The 18066-nt window shown below is 40.5% G+C and overlaps 1 protein-coding gene across 1 annotated transcript in view; it reads left to right on the forward strand.

Moving 5' to 3' along the window:
* TESK2 (testis associated actin remodelling kinase 2) overlaps window positions 1-18066 on the forward strand; it is a gene marked incomplete at both ends in the record, with an annotated part of 57402 nt that overhangs the window by 23839 nt on the left and 15497 nt on the right. The window contains one exon of the mRNA XM_079536368.1: window positions 13626-13772. Within this exon, the coding sequence (XP_079392494.1) occupies window positions 13626-13772 (147 nt within the window). The remainder of the gene's footprint in view (window positions 1-13625; window positions 13773-18066) is intronic.

Here is an 18066-nt window from a genome sequence, read left to right on the forward strand (position 1 = left end):
GAATGCTTTTTTATTAAAAAAAGAAGAAGAGAAAAAATTATTTGAACTGATGCACATTTTCAGCTCAATTAATTTCTGTGTCAGAAATCCTGGAAATATTTACTGCAGAAATCCTTCCAGACGTCTTAATTTTCATCTGGGGCAAGATAATTGCTATTGGACAATTTTGATGTGTTCTGTAATGGCTTGCTGAATCTCACACTGCTGTTTTTACCATCAACCACAATTCATAGCTCATTTGTTTCTCTCTTTTTCCCTCCTTGCACAGTGCATCCCTTTTGTACTCCTAGAGCACATCATAATGAAACAGATGATGGCTTTGGGACAGAGGGTTTTGGTTTTTGGTTTGGTTTTTTTTTTTTAGTAAGTACTTTTGTGATAACTGAAAACTCTCTGCTTAGGCAAAAGCTGAAGTGGCAGTTTAGGCAAACTGTAAATGCATAAATGGGTTTCAGGCACTTGGACACTTCTTCTCTGTAGTATTCTTTTGCTCTTGGTGATGGTACTAACTGGGAAGAAGGACATTAACAGCATAAAATTCTTCAAACTGTTACAGTTGTGCTGAATTATTCTTCTACAAAGAAGGGAAAAGAAGTTCTTTAAGAGGAAGGGTCCTTCTGAATTAAAATTTTCACAAGCAGCATCTAGCATTAAGAATGTTTTGTTGAAACATTGTCCTATCCCTTCCTTATTTTTTTCCTTCTCTTTTTGTGGAGAGGTTTTGTTTCTGAAATGGAGAAACCATGACAGACATCCCTTGGGTATCTTCCTCTAAACCAAAGATGAAAGGTGTACAGTTCCTTCTAAATAAAGGTTGCACACTTAAGAGCTTTAAAAGGCCCGGGCACAGCATTCCTTCCCTGCTTCCTCCTTTCACCATCTCCTACAACACATGCTAAATCGTGCTGTTACATGAATGTGACTCAAACTGCCTGCTTAACTTCAGTTTTACACCTGTAGTGCTGTAAATATTGAACTCTGGTGTTCACAGTGGGCCTAGCCCACCAGCCCCAGGGAACTTAGTGTCTCAGTGTCCCTCCAACAAGGGAATCGCTGCAGGGAGCAGTTGGTGAGTGTGAGCTCTCATACGGCTGCAAAGAAGATGAAAATGTATTACGGGTTGCACCAAGTAGAAAATTGAAGTAATGAGACTCAAAATTTCATACTGTTAGAAAAAAATATAGTCGTGGCATTACTATATTAAAATAATACAGAGTAAATAGGTTCCTAGATATACTCCTGCACCTAGGCTACAGTTATTTCTAGTAGCTGCCCAAACTATTAGAGAAAGAGGAATCTGCAGCTGGCAGAAGAATTCTGTCACTTCACACATGTTGTGCAGTATTTTCACTGGTGAGGATATATACAGCTGAGCCATCCAGATAAAAAGCTTCCAGATCACCTTGTACTCCCTTGTGCCCTGTGCTTTCTGTTAGCTACCTTTGCTTACTGAAATTTACCATAGGCACCTACTTAAAGCATCTTGTTTCAGTGCAGTGGGGGCTTCAGGCAGTGGGTTGTGTTACTGACTTTGTGGCCTTGTGGAACTGGCAACCGCTGCAACTTTCTGAAAGGAGCAACTGTGCAAGTTTTCTCTTGGTTGTTTTTATTGACATCACAAGAATATACCTGCTAATTCAAAGAGCCTTTGTTTTGGAGGAATTACTATAAAAGATGGGATTTAAAAAAAAAAAAATAGATAAGGAAAAAGATGAACGTGCTGTGATGACGAAGGGTATCTTTCAGCTGACTCTCAGTAGCCAACAGCTGACATTTTAAATGCCTCCCAGCTCTATGATGCTGCAGAAGGTCTGTTGTTTCAACTTCCTAAGAACTCAAAGTATGTGTAAAATTCTGCAGATTAAATTGATCCTTATGATCTCTAAACCAATGAATAGCATGGTCTGTGGATTAATACTGTACTAAATCTCTACTTGCATGCCTCATTATTTTTGTCCTTAGTTCAGATACTTCCTGTAGCATTCATTTATAGCCACAGTTCTGTTTGATGTACTTCTCCATATGAACAGAACAGCCATGACAGTGGTACTGCGCTGAGGCCAGCGCTGGGAGGTGCAGAAGGTAGCAGCCATCTGGGCCTGTGGAGTTATATAAGCCAAGAACCAAAAATAAGTGAAGCCTTAACAGAAGTGCTTCAGAAGCCTCAGGTCCTCTGTCAGACTGTGATTACTTTGCACCCTCCCTGGAGTGGATTTTGTTGTCAGCACTGAGTGTATTTAATTTCAGGAAGATCTGTTTTAAAGACAGGAATGGTTATGTGGGATTAAACTGGAGTATCTGTTGGTGATATTTCCTTGCTTCTTTTGCTCCTTTCAGTGTAGGACTGGAAGTCCAAGCAGCACACATCTGTGTTATTTCCTCAGTTAATTTGGTTGTTTGGGTTCATTAGCTTTTCCCTTACAGGAGTCATTAAGCACATACTTGCTTTGGGGTCAAGAGAAAGCCATTCATCTGGCCTCTAGGGACTTGACCTGCGGAGAAAAGCAGTGGTAACCTTGTCTGATGCAGTAGTAGTTTCATTCCCCCTTAATGGCTGGGGACTGGGTGAAGTTCTGTAGGACCCAAGGAAAAGAAAAAGGGCCACGGCAGCACAAATAGGGGTTAAAATGAAGCAGGAAACAACTCAGGTGTTAAGAAGACTATGCTAGACTGTAATATATAAGGTGAGAAATCATTCCATTTCATTGCAACTGCTTTTTCCAGCACTAAAATAGAATGAGTGCATCACAGAGTATGTCTGTTAGGACTGTCCACTGTCTGCATAGTACTTTATGTTTCTGTTCTTGGGGAAAAAACCCTCATTATCTCATTACAAAAAATTGTTGCAGGGTAACAGTTACCTTGAAATTTTTGTTCCTTCTGCTATCAATCCATTTCAAAATATATAGAACTGTGGAGTACTTTACATTTCACTTTGAGGAATAGTTTTAAAGTGAACATACAAGATGTAAGAACTGTTTGTGTGTGCCTGTGAATATGGGCTCAATCTTTTGAGGCTAAACTGGTCCCCCAAAAACAGATTGTTTATAGAAAGGCAAGTTTGTTGGCTGTGCTCTGTACTTCACTGTGCGTGGACACCAGAGCTTGGTTATGAAGAAATGAAAGTATTGCCTTTGTCATTCAGCAGCTGTCTGGCTGAGAGGAAGCAGGCATAGGTAATGGGGAGTTTTCTTAGAGCCAAAAAGTTAGGAAGTTTCTGTTTATATTCTGAGATGAATGTGTTTATAACCTGGCAAACCAAGCCTCTAGCAATGCCTTTCTGAAACTTTAAAGACCCTGAATCTTTACATCCTAAACCTTGGGGTGTGCTTCACATTTCTTGTATCAAAGAAATTTTTAAAGGGGCAATTAAAAAAAATGTACAAATGTGACTATTAGGTACTTGTATTTCACATACATATGCACATATGTTATTTTACTAGCTTTGTTCAGGGCCACAGGTAGACCTGGTACTTTTGCTTGTCCTTGTGCAGCTTGCAAAATCATTTCCAGTATATCTTTGATACTTTTGAAATGCAGTACTTTTAAAAACTTGCTTTAGTGCAGGGGCCTCCCTTCATCTGTTTTGGTTGTTCACAACCGAGTTTTAGAAATACTTGTCAACACATGAGCTATATTTGGTCTTAATTTCTCAGTCTTCACAGCACATGAACTGTCAATTTCAGTTTTGCTGTAGCAGTTCACTTAAGCTCTCAGTTTAATTTACACAATGTTGCTGAAGTTGCTTTTGGCCGATGTGGATTGATGCTTGTTGGCCAGCTCTACCTTTCCTATACTATACAAGGTTTCATTCTGTTTCACCTTCAAACTGGGTCCTTCTTCCTGTGGATCAGTAATATTAAGAGGAGTAACAGCTCATCTCCTTCAGTTTGAGAGATTCGCATATGAAAGGCTGAATAAATTTGGCACTTCACAGCTTGTAGAATTGCTGAGACCTATGGCAAGAAGTATGGATATCTCCTTAAGGAACCACATTCTTTTGTAGTATGAAATGTATATGGAGGGTGCTAGAAAACCAACTGTTTTGGTTGGGGGGAGAGGCGTCTGCCCAAACTGTGTTCTCTGGAGAAGATGCATGGAAAAGAGGGGGAAAAACCCAACCTTTTCCATTATGGATTCTCTCTGGGTGATCAGCCTTAAGAGACCTGAGTGAGGGTCAGAAGAATGTGAGTCCAGTGGTGCTGCTTGATTAGCTGGAGATGTCTCACTTTGTTGACTGATGAAATAATGCTGTAGGCCCACATGCCAAGTCCTCATGACTGCTCGTTCCAACAGCTTAAGAACTGCAGACACTGGTACCCATCATTGTAGTTTCTATGTGAGTTTGGAGTTTGGCTGATTAAGGGCAGAAGTAAACTTGACTCCTTTGTATGCACCACTGGATGAAAATTAAATCTGAACACAGTGTATGTAATAAATTAATTGGTAGACTTTTCAAAGTAGGAGTTTAAAAGACTAGAGAGGGTAGTGCTGGTATTTGGAAAATGTTGTGCCACTTAAACCTCATGCTGGAACTCCATGAATTCTTTTGTAACAAAAAAAGTGTCTGAAAGTCTGAAGTTATTGCACAAAGTACATATTCTTTACTTTGTTTATGTTATTTTCCTTGGGAACCAAATATTTTTGTGAATTAGTTCAGAAGAAAAAAGACTTTAGTCCCACACACGGCCTGATGTGCCGCACATACCAAAGAAGTCAGTTTAAAATCACACAAGAGGGCCTTGCTCTCAGTGGCAAGAGGCAGGAAGCTTAGTGTTCTGGCTGAAGTTCCATCTCCTGTTCATACTCTTGCATCCTGATGTTGTGGTACACATGGTGTGCTTGACCCTCTCATTCTTTCTCCATCAAAATTGATCCAGGCCTCCACAGGAGTTTCAGCTAAGTCAGGTTCTTGGGAAACATGTAAAGAGCCTTATTTAAATTAGTTGATCTTCTCCTCTTTTCCTGCATCAGTTGGCTGTTTACCTTTTTATGACTGAAAGCTAACCATCTTGTCTGATTGCAGTGATAAAGACTTTGCATTTCCAGAAAAACACCAACCGACAGAGGAATTTCTTACCTTCATTTTTGGGCTGGTCACATACCCCAAAGAATCTCCTGTTGTGAGTTTCAGTTCAATTGGAAGTTCAGTGGTGCCATAGTTGGTCGCAGCACTCCCACTGAGAACAGGAGGAAGACTGCCATTGATTTTACACTGGAGAAGGCTTTAGTTAAGGAATTTGTGCATTTTCCTGTGGCTGCAGGCCTGCTGCGGTTGGAGGTGCGTATTTTAGAGAGTCAGCTCCCATCACGTAGATGAGCAGATAAGAATATAGATAAGAATGATAATAATAGGTAAGAATGAGTAGCAGAAGTTCAAGTAGGTCCTTGCTTTATCAAAGGGTGGAATTCTCAGAAAGCTGCAGTAAAAAGCTCACTGTGGGGAAAAAAAAAGCTGACAAAAACTCTGGCTTCTGCAAGATGCAAGCTGACCTTCTGAACTCTGCTTCTGGAGGGAAGTGCTGCCAGGTTGGTTAAGTAAAAACCTGCTGCAGTTGGTGTCCAGTTAAGCTTGAGAACATTGAGGGCAACTGTGCGTGGAATGGCTTCCTTTCACCAGAAGGAGACAAGCTGTGGGACCCGTGTGAGCACAGCGTTGTGCTGAAGGCAGAGGAAAACTCTAGACTCATTTGTAGTCTTTGGCTAAGCAAGGAGGGAAGGGTGGATTCTCAAGTTCAGCAGTGCAAGTACTATAATCAGACTCTAAAGAAATTCTCATGTAAAGACAAAGGCCAAGACTTTGAAAAGATGAGCCTAAATTTAGTTGCACAGACTGTATTTATGCGTGCAGGTGGCTAGATCAAAAGTGATGAGCAACCAGTTGTTCCTGTGAGAACTTCTGGATATGCAAGCTTCTAAATTCTAGTCATTTTCTTAAATGCTTGTGTATGAGCTTAAAAGCTCAGACATGGTGAAATGCTTTCTTACTCTCGGCAGTGCAGGCTGCATTGTGGATTTAATAATTTTTTCCCCCCTCGTAGGAGATGACTGACTTTTGTTTCTTCTGAGCCAGTGCATGAGGAACCTTTTTTCTTTATTATTTTGAGACAAATGTATCTAAATATTTTGTGTTCTGAGGCAGGCTTGCTAATGTCCTGCTGATGGTAATCTCTTCCTCCTCCTTAGAATGTCTCAAGGATAGGACAAAATAAGATAAAAGGCAAATAAATATTAAACTGAAAACAGCATCCAGCAAGCTTTGTCATCTTATTCTTTTGCTACCTTCCCTGAACTTCACATGCAGGTGTGTTGGTGGGTGAGGAAAATTGTTTTATTTTGCTTATTTTAGTATCAGTGTTTTGACACTAATTTTAATCCTACTGGACCATACAGGGGAACTTAAGAAAAAAAAGGAAAAAACAAAAAACATTCTTGAACCATAACCCCTTCAGTTCTCTTTCTGTTGCTTTCTGATATCCTGGAAATAGGTCTAGATCAATAAATGAGAAGATGCAAACTTCAGCTACTGTGGTATGGGGGCAGGGAAGGGAAGAAAACTGAATGTTGTCTTGAGGACTGGATTTTCCTGTTCCATGTGCATATAAAGAATGAAGTTCAGTTAAACACTGTGATGCTGGCCCTTTTTCCTTATAATTTACTGTAAGTATGTAGAGGTTTCTCTTCCTTTTCCTCTTCTCTCACCCTGGTCCACTCATGAATTAACAAATGGTTTGTAGTTTCACTTTCTTCCTTTCACTTCGTTTATCAGTCATTCAAACCACTCAGAAACTGTTATTTGAGAAAATTCTGTTAACATTTGCTTTGCACAGTGCTGATTATAGGGGATCTTGATGCATTTTGTAATCAATACAGCATTTAAGCACCCTCAGATGTAAGTGGACATTGTGGCACAGCTGGAGTTTTGAGGCTTGGGAAAGCTCAAGAGCAGTATTCCTTGTGCAGAATTCAAACAATGTTTGCTCTGTGTGCAGTTGTGTACTGTAACTTTTGGACTCAGTAGGTCCTTATAGCTGTATTTATAGTCTCACTTAAAGCTAACAGGTTATTTATCTAGAATCTTGTGAGCATATAATCCATGGGCTGCTGCAGCAGGTATCTTTGTGGAGAAGGTGAGAAAAAGCTTATTAAAAAGGGCTCCATGTCAGCAGCTGCAGCTTGCTTCTGGACAGAACTGAGTGAATAGTGTGCTCAGAATGCTGTCAGTATGGAGCGGGCTTTCTGCTCTCTAACAGAAGTGTTACTGTGGAGATGCTGTTTCTCTTGCCTGTCTCACCAACGAGGTACTTTCTCTTCTGTGCCTGTGTGATGATTTATGCTGTTGCTGTCTTGCCATATCACAGATTCTTACTGGCACTGAAACTAGACTTCGCTTAGAATCCACGTGGTGTGACTTCAGATTATAAATGTAGTTTTGCGCTAGGCCTTTTTAGCTTTCTGTTTTTCCTACTAATAAAATTACAGGAAAAAGTGGTTATCAAGGTCAGTTTGCACAGATATACTGGGAGTGTTTTCCGGTTCCAACAAAATGAACTTCCTGCAATCTATCAAACCTGGCTATGAGTAAGCACCGTCCATAAACCTTATTTCTTACATACAGGTTGCAGTGCATTGTTGCTGTGTGCCTGCAGTTGGAATCTCATTTACACTAATCTGCTTCAGGCAGCAGGCAAGCAACTGAGCATTCCATTTTAATTGAATGGAGTGGCAGGAAAGGGATGAATTGTGCTTGCTGCCCATGAGAGCTGTTGGGTATAGAGAATTAAAGGAAGGCAAATCTTGCCATGTTCTTTTCCCTGCCAGCACTTAAATGTTTGGAATGCAACAAATGGCTTTCACTAAAGCTCTTTTCTGAGCAGTACATGTTAATTCTTATTTGCCCTTATGAAATAAGCTGTGCTTGTGCATGCCTTCTTAGAAGGAAGAGACAGTGAATTGATTGGTGCAACACCTGACACAGTAGAAGACTTGAAGGTAGGTCTGTTGTGGTTCCTGGCAGGTGGTCCTGCGTTCCAATGGTAATTATGCTATGGCAATTGCATTGGAAAGCTTGCCTTCTCTCCTATGAGTAACTGACACTTTTTAAAGCAACATTATTTTTGTCAGTAATGATTAGTTTTGTTTTTTGTTTTTTTTTTTTTTTTAACAAGCAAACATTTTTTTAATTAAACAACAAAATTGTATTGGTTGGAAGACCGTATTCTCAGCAACCAAGGAGCAGGAAAGAAAAGTGGCCTTTAGAGAAAGACTTGTGGCTTTTTTTTATTCCTTTGATCAGGCTGTTTTGCCCCCTTCTGGCCTCATGGAAAAATCAGAGCTTTGTACTGAAATGTGCTTCCTTCTCCTGCGTGTTCTGATGGTCACTGCTGTGGTTTTCTCCTTGGCAACATCAGTTCACCTGCTGACCAAGAATGTATTTGTACAGCCCAAATTAAACAGCCAACTTGTTCTGATTTACTGCTTAATTTGTTTGGTTTGGTGCCATCGATGTGTTGGTGTTCAATGTAATTGGAAGGTTACTGTTCAAAGGTACTTGGGTGAGGTGGTTTGCAGACTTTTAAACTGTGCATTTTTCTTAACAAGCAGAGGTCTATGAACAGACTTCAAGAACAATTGCATTTAGTCTGGTAGGCAATCTCAGCATGTCAGCTTGTAGTATCTCGTGTAGTAGTTCTGAACATACTAATGCTGTCTTTCATTTTGGTTCAGTTTGGTTGAAGCTAATGAGAACAGATAGGGGGAACTAGGAAATTTCCAGTCCTCCCACTGCAGCTAATGATGCCAGCTGGGGCAGAAAGGTACATCAGCTTGTTGTCTTACAGCCAGAAGCCTTCAAAGTAGTCACTGCTGGGTGTGACGGATGACTGTTCAAACATGAGAACTTAAGTTGTGTCCTCCTTGAAATGCGTGATTGAAAACTTCTGTGTAAAGCTGAGTGACAGGATCTCCACTTTTCTTTATTAGCCATGAGAGTTATCTTTTACTTCCAGCATTAGAGGTGATTCAAATAGGTTGCTGTTGTTTGCAAAGTCTGGCCTTTGCTCTGACATCTCTCTGTCTTCCACACTGAAGGCATTACAGCCATGGCTGTACTTTATGTTCCTGCTTCTCCTTTTTCCATTCTTCTCTGTGTTTCTCCAGGGTATTCATCCCTTAGTATCTCAGTGTTTTGCAGTGTTCCTGGGTCCCAGAGCTCATGTTTTTTACTTACCACATTTGGGCTGCTGTTTTAAATACACTCTCCACACCTACTTTTCTTCACCACCCAATGCGCTGCCTTTGACAACGTTTGGGCCACCCTGCAGAGTTGTCTTGTAGTTATTTGCTTTGTGTCACCGTGCAGCGCTGACGTGTAAAGCAGAGTAAATAGTAGGCCAACTTTTTACTGGCTTTCCTGTGTTGTAGTATCTGGTGACTTATTTCTGTTAGACCTACATGTTGAAACAATATTGATTTTCAAAATAGTGTTGAAAGCTCTTTTCATTTCCATTCTCTCTTCTCCAGACTTGGTGATGCTTACAGTCTTTGTTTTTGAGCTCTAGCTGCTGGACTTGTGTAAATCCAGTGTGCTTTTTCTTTGAAAGCTTCTAGTTTTCCTATGAATGCATTCGAGACTTCTTGAATCTTAAGGCTAAAACCTGAAAGCTGAAGGTTCAGTATGAGTTTCTTGAAATTAATCACCTTGTGCCACATGCAAGTACTATGATATGGTGAATTTCATTCCATTCCTCATTTCAGATGCTCGAGTCTGATAATGTGACTGCAAGTACTTGCAAGGAAACAATCCTGTTATCCTGTTCTTAGATTAAAATGACATTTTCTTGTGCCCTGCCTGTTGTGTGGGAAAGAGCTTAATGCTGCAAAAGCAGCAGTTCTACCAGAAGCTTCTCCAAAGCTCTCTGATCTAGAGAGCAGCACCTGTATTTGGCTGGAGTTCTGGGTAGCTTGTCCTTCAAGGAAGCTACTGACCTCTTTCCTCAGATTTGGGAGAGATGTGACATTGGGTTTTGCTGACCTTCTGTTCTAGTAGCAGAAGCTAAAGTAACTCTTATCATGGATAAATTTGTAGTTATAGGGTATTTTTGTGAGCCAAAATGCCAAGGTCTTTCATGCTAACGTTCAATTTGCTGTGTAGAATTCTAGTAAATGCAAAGGTAAGCAACCTAGGATGGTTACTTTTAGATTCTGGCAACCAGATGCACTGCTTATTGGTCTCCTCTTACATGACAAAAAGCTAGCAGTAGGAATAATGGGTAGCTGTGTCACTGCAACTTGATGATACAGAGTTTGAAAAGGTCTGAACACTGCTCCATTTAGCTGTGAGGTCTCTATAAAATAGTGTCCTTTGCTTTCATTCTTGTAGCCTGATCAGATCTCTCCTCCAATTGCTTGTATGCTTATGCAATGCCTGTTGTTGCTATAGTGAAATAATGCTTTGAGATGGTGTGTGCTGTAGCCTTATTGATTTTTGTTTGAAAATACCAGCCCTGAAGTGTTTCAGGGACAAAAAATATATATATATATCCAATATTCTCTATGGGAGAGGTGAATTTACCATCCTCTAGGATATTGTTATCACACAGAGCTGGTTTGTGCTATTACAAGATTGAGAACAAGTATTTTTCTTCCAGTTTCATTGGCAGATAGGAAACAATCTTAGTAATTTTGTGTCTGCACCAAAAAGGCATTGTTGAAGGGCTCTGAATAAATCAGGCCATCAGGCTGACTGTTTGCATTATCAGCCTGAATGATCCGAAGAATTAGATTACTTCTGTGACACTGAGAGAACACTGAACTCTGTGTGGTACTTGCCTTGGGGACAAGTAAGGACTCTACACATAAAGGTTATCTGCTGGCCAGCCAAAATCTGACATCAGCTAGAGCCTTACCGATGGATATAGGGAAATCTTAGTTGAGTTGTTCACTTGATTAGCTTGCTATGCTTCAAAGAAGTACAGTAGAAATTAAAGCCAAAACTGGAACTCTCGTGTCTAGTAAATGAGATCTGATGTTTACTCAGGTGACAATTGCTGATAGGAGGCCTTGTGTTTTTTTCTGTGTTCCAGAGTCAGGTTTGATTCTCGTGTAGCTCACGCATGCCGTGTCCTCTGTGTGTCTGTTGTTTTGGCTCAGTCTGTGCTAGGATGCCCTTGCAGTAAGATGGGTGAGTGACTTTGCAAGCTAATTTGGCTGCAGAGGTGCTGAGAGAATAGGTACAGGAGATGTACTTCACTAGCATGGAAGCAATGAATCATCAAATCAGTAGGCAACTTAGCTTTTCATTTCAGGAGGACATAATCACACACAAAATAGCAGACAGCTTTCACTGCCGCTTTTCAATATTTCAGTGCTCTTAACCAAGTGCTTGTTTTATTTATTAGTGTTTCTGGAGCAATTATCATTCTGGTATGGCACAATTTAGTCCTAAACAGAGCAGGAAGCCAGGTCAGCAATTCCCTTCCTCTTCCACTCACTTGTCAATGAAATCAAGTGCGGCAGTTCTGTATGTAAAATCCGTTATTGTCCAGTCAGAGAGGGGGAGCAGTCCAAAGCAGTTGCTAACTGTTAGTCTGTAACTGTGGTAACTGAGCTAGGTTTTCTGTGCTTTCTATTCCAGGCCAGTCAATATTGTTCTGATTTGAACATAACTGGATGAGAAGTAGAGCTTGTGCTGGGAATATACAGTAAATTAATGGAAAAATATGTACATTGCTATTCTTTTCCTTAAGCTTGCTATCATCTTGTGATTTACAAATAAATTAAAATTAAAAAACAAATTATATTGAACAATGGTTTTTTTTTTTTTGTTTGAGTGCTGTAGTATCACTCATCTGGCTCCCATAGGGATCCAAGCAAAAGCTGTAAGAAAGATCAAAGTTGCAGAAGCTGAAAGCAGCATTATTTCCAATGCTAGGTCAGGTTGGCTGAGGCTCTGTCAAGTTGTGTCTTGAAAAACTCTGAGGAAGGTGATTGTACAGCCTCTGAGCAGCCTGTTCCAGAGCTGCTGCCCTCCTGATGCGTGACCTTGCAGCATGAGAGCCAGGTTGTTTCAGATCTCTGACTTGAACCAGCCTGCTGTTTCTTGTTTTCAGGGTACCCATCTGATCAGTGCCCTTCCCTCCCTCCCTCAGGCTGCAGTGCTTGGGCTGTAGCTGTGCTAAACATTTGATTTTCATCATGTGTGTTAACTCTTGTTGACTTAGATTTTTGGAGAGGGACCATTAGGCATTTTATTTTGCGAAATGATGTGCACTAAGCACAATTATCTGCACAGTCATCTTGATACTAGCTCAAAAGGCAATAGTTCGATTAAAAGATGGTACTATTTAAAACAGGACAGTGCGTTTTAAACTACCAGTCAGATTCTTTCAAATTCAGGAGCTTCCCTTGCCTAAATGTAAGATACAAGTAATTTTTGGCTCACCCAATTCTGTTAACTGTATACACTATTTTGAAATTCTATCTTGTATACCACTGTCCTTTTTCTCCTGCAAAGGATGTGGCAGTGTGTCTTGAAATGGCTGCAAGAACTTGTAACTGTTGAATATTGGAGTATTTCCTATACCCAGGCCACTTATTTGAGGTTGCCTCTGATAGAGCAGGTAGTTGACACCTCCTCTAAAATCTGGCCCAGGTAGGAGCTGTCAATCAGCTGTCTTTGAAGAGTCTCTGATTGCCATGAAGTAACTCTTCTGCTCACCTTTTGCCTGAATGGTTGCTCAAGAGCACAGCACAGCGATCCAGCCAAAGGTTTGTATTTAAAAGGAGTAAAACAAACGCTGGGCAACAGGGTTGTTGTTGCCTGCTTGTCTGTATGTGTTGCACGTGGAGAAGTGCAATAAGAAGCTGCTCAAACACAGCGTAGCTGTTAGTATGGTATAAGGTGAATAAAGCACAAGTCCACCATTGCTGTAATGATGATTTGAGAGGCAGTGGAGTTGCTGTGGCTTAGCCCTGGTGCATACTGTGTAGCATTTGTTTGGGTGCTGGTTTCTTTTGCAGTCCCCTGTAACATTTATCTTATACTTAGCGCAGGTTCTTTTTCATAGGGGCTTCCATCTGATGGAGTCGATGTACTGAACACATTGGGAATCAAATTGTGCTGACGAAGGCACATAGATAAAGGAATGAAAAAATTGGACTTACATAATACATTGTAATATTTTTCTTTGATGTTGCTTCAGTTCAGGGAATTGATAATCTGAAAACCTGATCAGGTTCTGTGGCCTACATTTGGATACTTAACCCTGTCATTGTTTTATTCTGCCTGAGAGCCAGTTCTTCATCATTTATTTTCCATACACAGAAATGAGAGGGTAGTGTTATACTGTAGGAGTTTCTTAAGGGTCTAATTAAATACAAGTATTTAAATACCGCTGAGTTAATGTGGTGGTGGCTGTTGTGTGCATCTTTAATGTTAATGCATTGGTAGGGGTGGGGAAGGGAGACATTTTCTGCCTCTGTTGGTTGGAAAACTTCCTGCTTGCTTGGCAATTAAGAAAAAAAAAATTTTAATGTGTAGCCAAGCTGAAGGCAATTGTGTAATGATGAATTCTACATTTCTGACAATATGTGTAGTTAATACAAATGTTGTTTTGTCATTTCAGTACATCAACTACGGAAACCTGGAACAGCTATTAGACAGCAACCAGCATCTGCCTTGGACAGTGAGGGTGAAATTGGCATATGACATCGCTATGGGAATCAGTTATCTTCACTACAAAGGCATTTTCCATCGAGACCTTACATCCAAGGTACTGTATGTAAAATGAAGAGGACTTGAAATGGAGGTGCTATAACTCATTGTGTGGTTCTTTCTTCTTCCTGAAGGGAAGCACTGTTATATATTAAGTAGTTGTAAACATTGGAAGAAACAAATTCAAATGAAGTTTACAGGTTTAAAATCTTCCTCAAAAGCGTTGCTTATACTGCTTTCATGACAACTTGTATGGGTTTAGTTGGCTGAGGTGGTTAGCTAGTTCAAGTACTAAGCCCTATGAACCAGTTGCTCCAGTATTCACACTGGACCATTGCAGCCTGTGATTGAGGGCTTTGCTGTCCTATTTAAGCTTACTTAAGACTTACAACATGAAAGTATTCCAGAATTGTTCTTGTAAAAACTTTATAATGCCACTTCAACCAAAAGCATCCAGAAAAATGTTATCCTAGCTAAAGGGGAATTTTTTTTTTAAGACTAGAGACACATTTTACAAACAAAAATTAAGTACAGTGTGTTTCAAACTTGAGTGACTGCTAGTCTTTCATCTAGTTTTCTTAAATCTATCTCAGTGCATTGTTAAACAAATGAAGGATTGCATTTAGAAAAGAGTAAAAAAAAAAAACCAAACCAAACCAAAAAAACAACAAAAACACAAAACCAAACACAAAAGGAGTGAAACACTTATTTCACATACCAGTTTAACTGAAACTGTAGAGTGCTTCTTTGGATGGCCTTTCAAATGAAGGGTGTTGAATTCAAGAACATCAAATTCATGCAAAATGCCCAGACTTGATGTCATGTCACTTTGATGTGATAGACTCCGACAGCTCCATTTAAGTCACCTTGGAGCGTGCAGGTAAGAAATGTGTAACAATAATTGAAAAGACGAAGTGGTGTTTCCTTTTGTTCCCAGTTCATGATGAATTATATGGAGCACTTTAGAGTGGGGAAGAAGAGTTGCTGCAAGGAACCAAAGTGCCAAGGAGAACTAAGGAGATTGCCTGTAATATTTATCATAAATGCATACTGTGGTGGCTAGTCATATGAAAATCCATTTCCTGAGACCTCAGTGAATGCCTTTGTTCAGGGCTTTGTGTGATTGTATATAGTTCTCTGGAGCTGCCCTAACAATTGCTTCACTGTTATCCATTGCTGAGATGGTGCAGGTCATTGTTTGCTGGGCAGAGTGCGCGGTCTCAGTGCACCAGCAAGCACATCAGTGACCACAGGAAGTAAGAAATCCTAAGAAATTTTCAGCTTTGGCTTTTGGCTGCTGTTGGAGGAAACAGATTTTGTGTTTTACCAGGTTTGTGCAGCTGGTGGGATAAATTGTCTTCCGTTCTTTCTACTAAACAGCGTGTGAGTGAAGTGGAAGAAGATTTGAGAGGCTTCTTCCGTGGAGGAGAGCTTGTGATTTGGATTGGCCAAGGGTAGATTGAATAGTGTCCTGTATTGAGCTTCCTTCTTCACTGAGCTTCAGTAATTGGTGTGATGACTTCCTTGTCTTTGCCCTCATGTGATTAACGATGCAGACATGTAAAGAACTCAGAACAAACACGAGTTTGAAGTGAAGAGGAAGGTATTTTTCTAAAAATGTAAGGACCTTAACTGAAATATGAACTGGATTTGCTGTGTGGGAGTGTCTTTTTGATTTACATGGTGCACTTTTATCCACTGGAAATTATCTCTCCAGTATGAATTTTGCTTAAATAAATATTCTCTATTAGTTGACCTGTACTTCTGCCTTTCTTCCTGTTTCTGGCAGCACTTGGAATTCCTGCAGCTCCCTGTAAGAGGTTGTGTGAATGCATGAAGTTTGTTCTGTCAGTTACAGCAGCAGAGTTGTCTTGCTCTGGCTGTAGCATTATATGTGTACAAGAACTGGATCCACAGAGGCTTGGAAAGGACAGTCCATGTTCCCTGTCAATCTAGGATTGAAAAAATAATTGTTTTTGACAATGAGTTTATGGCAGGATGATCTCTGTTCCTAATTGCTCCACGTGGACAGTAGCAGCACAGAGTTAATAGCATTGCAGAAAGCCAGAGGGAAAGAATGGTAGCAAGGAGTAGATGTAGGTCAGTGTAGTCAATGTGGCAGCCCACAGGGGATGTCAAGCCTGCCATGCTGTTTGTGCCCTTCCTGTTGCCCTTTTGTCAGAGTGGGAGTCTTGTTAGGGGAGGGGGAAATACCAGCTGTCTGGGCAGCGCCATGTTGTGGGCAGCGCTGCGCTGTAGCCCTCTAGCTGATCAGGTTGATCTGCCCTGATCGACAGCAACAGCCTAGCTTGGGTCTGCCAGGAGCTGGGCAGTTGGATTGGCTGCTCCCAGCCTGCAGATGGTAGGTGTGTGGGCAGGGTGACTTGTAAGCCAAGGCAGGGTTTTGTAAGCCAATATGGTGTCCTCACTTTTCACTTGTCATGAAAAGATTGATGCGAAGATTAAGCATGCAGCCATAGATGGGTTATGACAGCCAGCCTCTTTGGCTCGTTCCCTGTCCGTATTGTTGCAAGCCCTGTGAATCATTTCTTATTCTGCAGAGGATTGCAGAGGATTTGTGTCCTGGAATCACGAGGCTTTTCTTCGTCTTTTAGTTCTTTAGATTTCTAGATTCTGAAGACTCTGACAGCCTTAGTCATAGGAGATGCTGTCGGTAAAGCGAAATCATAATGTGAAACACGGGAATATAGTGATAAGAGTCAGTGAATTGTGACAAAGCTTTACTTAATCCAACTTAGTTTCTCAGCTTTCTGTCTGCTGTTACCTGCCATTAAAATATCATGTTTGAGAAATTATGGGGAAGAATATTCAGTCCGCAAAAAGAACGCAGCGAAATCCTTGCCCCTTCAAATAAATGCCTTTTCACTACACAGAGTTCTTTCAGCACCTTGTTTACACTGTATTTTTTTTCATAGACAAATCTTGCTCTCAAGTGTTGTTAATTTCTTTGGAAACTTACAGCAGTGATTGCTTGATTGTCAGAGAATTTATACCTGCAGTATCTCTGAGATAAGAGAGATGAATAAACTCAGTTTTACTGAGATGAAAAGCAAGTATATTGGTCAATATTTGGTGTTTTGAGACCGTTTGGGGTATTTGGTATTTTAGACTTATGTAAGTTCAAGGCAGTGTGCTTGCCTCAGGGACAATGGATGTATGCAGCACTTATAAAATAGTCAGGTTTTGCTTCTTGCAGCAATGAAAGTGACAGATTAGCATCGGTCCCTGAAATATTTTTGTTAAACTAGATTTCATTGCAGAATCCTCCAGTGGTGCCAAGGAGGGACAGAATCCAAATCCTGGAGCAACAACACAGTGTCCTTAACCATGAGACTGAAGACCTTCATTTCTAACACAGCCTTTCTTTTTCACCTCTTCCCAACCTTTCTCTCATCCTCCTGTTTCCATTGCAAGAGTGATTGGGTTCCTGAAAACAACAGACCCAAGTGTTCTACGTACAATCCAAACTCATCTATTTGAACCTATTGTACGCACTAGAAAACAAGTATGCCAGTTGGAAAATGGGCTGTATGATCCTGTAATTAAAGGCTTTTACCTTAGTTCATGTACAGAAGGGGAAGGATGAAAGTTCTCACATCCTGTCTTTCGTATAACGTTGTTTTTTTTTAATGCAGTTTAATTTATGTACAACTGCCTGTGATAAAATACACGCAAAACATACAACACAAAACCCGAACTGGAAAAACAAACAAACAGTGACATTATTAAATTATTTTACAAGGTTAGAAGTCTGAGATGCATGGCAGAGGTGTCTTTTAGTTACTTTAGCTAACAATCTTCACGCATTAGTTACTGTTTTTAGAAATATTTAGTGCTGTTGTGAATTAGTATTATTAATACGTGGTTCTGCTACAGAGCGGGAGTAGAGAGAGGAGCAGGAATTCTCCTTGGCAGTGAGAAGCTAACATCTAGCTGTCTGCCCTTTCTGGGGCATCATATCTACTCTGTAACTATCACTTCTTTTCTGTTAGCATACAGTATCAGCCAATACTCAGGCTCTTCATCCTTATTTACAGGTTTTTCCTTTTTTTTCTTTTTCTTTTTTCTCCCAGCTCTTACTTCCAGCCCTGTGGTTCAGTCTCCTTGTTCAGCTGCCTGTAGTTGCTCTCCTCTTAGTGTTTCTGCTTGAAGCTTTATCTAAGCCATCTCTCTACATTCTGGTCTTCAGTATGTTTGGCTATTTCTAAGTCTCCCACTGTTCTGCTCCAAGTGAGCTCTGTTCCTTCTCCTTACTTCTTTGCCATTTCCACCTCTCTTATGTCTTAGTAAAAGGCTTTGCTCATTATCTCCTGCTCCAAGAACCTAACTGA

This window comes from Tetrao urogallus (assembly GCF_951394365.1).
Source record: "Tetrao urogallus genome assembly, chromosome: 5".
NCBI lineage: Eukaryota > Metazoa > Chordata > Aves > Galliformes > Phasianidae > Tetrao > Tetrao urogallus.